Source organism: Borostomias antarcticus (genome assembly GCF_949987555.1).
Source record: "Borostomias antarcticus genome assembly, chromosome: 1".
NCBI classification, from domain to species: Eukaryota; Metazoa; Chordata; class Actinopteri; order Stomiiformes; family Stomiidae; genus Borostomias; species Borostomias antarcticus.
The window spans coordinates 42,367,899-42,372,210 of record NC_140234.1 but is presented as its reverse complement, the minus strand read 5'-3'; the positions used below and the strand labels follow the sequence as shown (position 1 = coordinate 42,372,210).

The 4,312-nt window shown below is 42.3% G+C and overlaps 1 protein-coding gene across 1 annotated transcript; it reads left to right on the top strand.

Annotated features, from left to right (window-relative positions):
* Positions 1–471: 471 nt before the first annotated feature.
* sst1.1 (somatostatin 1, tandem duplicate 1) lies at positions 472–1,318 on the top strand (the record flags this gene model as incomplete). The annotated part of the gene is made up of 2 exons (XM_084437312.1): positions 472–609; positions 1,112–1,318. The coding sequence occupies 2 exons, from the start codon at positions 472–474 to the stop codon at positions 1,316–1,318; spliced, it is 345 nt and encodes a 114-aa protein (XP_084293438.1).
* Positions 1,319–4,312: the final 2,994 nt, after the last annotated feature.

The window sequence follows — 4,312 nt, the reverse complement described above, 5'->3', positions numbered from 1 at the left end:
AATTAAACACAAACAGTAGCCTACAAACTATTTATTTCCGAGCGAAACACTAGAAGAGAATGTATCCCCATGAGAACATGTGTGCCACATTTACAATGTATATGAATTATAGAAGAGATTTATCTTATAAATATATCTATATATATATCTTATATTTATCATCATGAGTGCAAACTGTCTTTCAATAATCGATCAACATTCATCGATTGAAAAATATCACGAATTACCCTTTTCTCTAGGCATGCATACCTTTCTTATGAGTGTCACTTTACATCACAAACGAGCGAACGCTGTGCGCAAAACGGAACCCCCCTTTCCACCTGACGTCAGACCAACCCTTTAAAAGACTTGTTTGGAGCGTGATCTTCAGCAACAGGAGGAGCAGCGAAATCGAAGAAGCCCACTCAACAACTTATCTGATTCATTGAACTGCTTCCATCCACTCTTGCCTCCCCTGAGACCCAAAGGAAGATGCTCTCCACACGTAGCCATTGCGTACTGGCGCTCCTCTCCCTCGCGCTGGTTTGCAGCAGTGTCTCCGGTGCGCCTTCCGATGCAAAACTCCGCCAGCTGCTCCAGCGATCACTCTTGGCACCTGCAGGCAAACAGGTAAAGACCCTCAGCCCGACATAACATTTTTTGCATTATTATTTCCAAATACATGACTTAAGCTGCTGTGGCCATGGGGGGAGAAACGGGTTCTCCTTGCACCCGAGTGATTTGAGGTGCTGATTTTCATTAGCCGTGAAAGGAATTTGATGCTGCTAAAAGTAGCCTAACACAGGGAAGCTCTGTAAACATGAGAAACATGACAATGCCTGTGATCTTGTGTATTCTTGTGTACACAAAACAAATGCATTATTTGAATTGGACACACGCATACATGCATGCATCATTTTTACATCTCAATTAGGAGATGATCAGTTCTAGGACAGTCATGTAAAGTCATATTGGTATAACATAATAATTTCCATAACAACCAAAATTCCAAGTCGCATTGCTTGTTCATCCTTGCCTTTTCACGTCTTGTATAATGCGGTAGCTATACTAGCCTACTGAAACATCAGCCTTCAAAAACAGATAAATCAGTTGTATATCCTGTCATCCCCAGGAACTTGCCAGGTACACACTCGCGGAGCTGCTTTCGGAGCTCGTGCAAGCAGAGAATGAAGCGTTGGAGTCGAACGACTTTTCTCGCGGCGCAGAGCAAGACGAAGTGCGTCTGGAGCTGGAGCGTGCCGCTGCCTCCCCCCTTGCTCCGCGTGAACGCAAGGCAGGATGCAAGAATTTCTTCTGGAAAACCTTTACATCATGTTAATTCATCACCACCCGAGCCCTTTACCGCGTTAATCATTTCATCTCATCGCTTCTTTTTCAATCACTCACGGCCAAATGCCATGCAACATCACGGCCAAACCTGCCTCTCCAAAAATTTGCATAAAACACAATAGAAACAAGTAAACATCTTATCAATAATATTTATGATAGCTATTAGGTTTTTCTGAGAAAACTTACGTGAAAGAATGATCTACAAACGTATGCAATTCTGCTTTCGATTGTGCTTTATGTATTCTGTCAGATCAACTATTTTTAATTGTTTATTTGAATAAAATATGTTTCAGAACCAATGTGTTGATTCTATTACTTAATTACGGCTGATTGTATTTGTGTTCATCCTAACTCCCGAATGGATTTCATGAATAGACTTCATGGGCGCTTCGGGCACGCACATCGTCAAAGGCTATTACCATTATAATCAGGGGAGGTGATGGATACCCTTGTGCGTAAAGTACAAGAGCGCAAATTACGGAGCCAGATAAATGTTTTGGGGGGATTTGATAGAGGTTCATGACTGTCAGTACTTGTAAGTCTACATACGGATATAGTTATATGTTTTTTTGTGTGTGTAAGAAGTAGGCCTGCTATATGAATTGGCGTTGCATGGCTATTGATGTATCGGCTCTAGACAACATAAAAAAAAAATCAAACGACGTCAGTTAGTAGGTAGTAGTAGAAGCAAACATTTAGCCAACTGGACAAGGTTGGCAAAGTACACCCGATGCAAAAAAAAAAAAGGACTGAGTATTGTTGTGCTCTCCCAATCTAGAACACATTTTCAGAACACATCCCTATATTGCACCCTTGACTGTTGACAACTGATTAAATTAATGCTGTCTCAAGGACGATCGACGCTGTCTTAACGACGATCTTTAATGGAGAACTGTCTCCTATAAGTACATCAATGTTACACACGCTCCACACTCGGTGCCATATTATGTGAATCACAAGGGTTTCAACTCCTTAAATGTTCAGATGGTTTGCAAAGCAAATTATTATGGTTCAGCGCATGATTCATTGATTTTAGAAAACTTTTCTCTTCATACTGTCCTCCAGAGTGAAGCTCTGGATGAGTCATTAAAGGCACATATAGGCCTACACATATATTTCCCGAAACAGCGTAAATCACCCTCTTGATTTTCGAGATGTCTATTGAGTTGTTTTAACACCTCTCAAGTTCTACCTACTCCAGTAGCATTATCATGAGTTTGAGTTGAGTTTTGATGACAGCTCTTGCGCATGCCAGTGGCCTAATTTGATATTTTTGGAAATCATATAAACAGTGTATGGTCACAGTGCCCAATGCAAACATCCTTAGGAATGTATTATTTAATGAATGTAGGCTATACATTTATTTTCTCGCACCCCTTGGGAACATTTGTTCTCTCCCTGCTCCTCCTCCGTGATGGCAAGAAGGGATGAGCTTTGCCTCCCGACACTCCCGTCAACAGTTCCACCTGGGGGAGGGATTATGTGGGTATTCTACACTTCATTTTGACTATACAGTATGACTACACATCTGTGTGTGTGTGAATTATTCTTTCCGTGAGTCCTGCGTAGAGAGAACCCAGAAAAGCAGGCTGTCGATAGGATGACAAATGAGAGGTGCATTTAAATACCACCTGACTTTTTTAATGGCTTCGGTTAAGAACGCTCTCAAGCAATTAGGAGAGGAGTGAGACGGGGACAGTCAGCGTCGATGGGGCTTGGTCTATCTTGACAGCCCATGGGGGAGAATGTGGGTGGAGGGAGGGAGCGGTTCAGTTGTTATTACCGACATTCAACCTTGTATCTTGCCGGCCAGCTGTAGGCATGGTCTGCTCTGACAGCATGCCTATGGACAGGTCAGGGCACCATGTGCTCACTGAATGGACCTGTCAGTGAAGTCAAAATCACAAATCCATTTCATTCCCTTTGTTTCTTTTAAGTACCCGATTAGTGAGAGAGAGCATTGGTCCTATAATAAAACAATGATTGAACAGCTTGAGGTTTGTGATGTGTGATTGTTTTGATACCTGTGTTTCATTGAATGCATGATTAAAAGCAACTTTGGGATTAAAGGATATCAAATCACATGGATGCCTTATACCTAATCATTGTGTGTGTGTGTGTGTGTGTGTGTGTGTGTGTGTGTGTGTGTGTGTGTGTGTGTGTGCGCGTGTGTGTGTGTGTGTGTGTGGTTACATGCGTGCGGGGCATGCATCCTCACAAGTTTCTTCTCATATATAATTTATTATTTTGGTATTATTTCATAATAACCCTTTAGATGTGACATCTCCCCTTATCTATCGGAGGGTATTGAAAGGTGACCCCTCCCTCACACGAGCACACAGCAGGCCCGCCTTAGGTACGTCATCCTGACGACATCCGCCATGCAGCTCTCACTGCAATTACCACCACTTCATTTAAACCCTCTACACATTCAGGAGCCGTGTCTATTAAAGTCTAAATTAAGGAAATGAAAATGGAACCACATGAGTGGCGTTATTTTTACCAAACCAGGCACTGAAAATGACAGATCTTTTAAAACTATGAATGTGTTGTATTGAGGTGCTTCATGGTGGATTTCCTACTTAGAGCAATGCCATATTCCAGCTGCAAGACTGATATTTATTATCTTTGTGTGATTCAACAGCTGCCGCTTTTCACTAAGTTTTATTCAGCTGTTTTCATTCATCAGAAACACATTGGGAAACGGCATGGATGTCCATGTGTCACAATGCACAATGTCAACGCATGCCATTACAACACACAACAAATGACAATGAAGTAAATGGTAAATGGACTGCACTTATATAGCGCTTTTATCCAAAGCACTTTACAATGGCCTCTCATTCACCCATTCACGGCAGCTGCCATGTAAGGTGTTAGCCTGCTCATTGAGGGCAATTTGGGGTTCAGTGTCTTGCCCAAGGACACTTCGACATGTGGACAGGAGGAGCCAGGATTCAAACCACCGACCCTACGATCATTG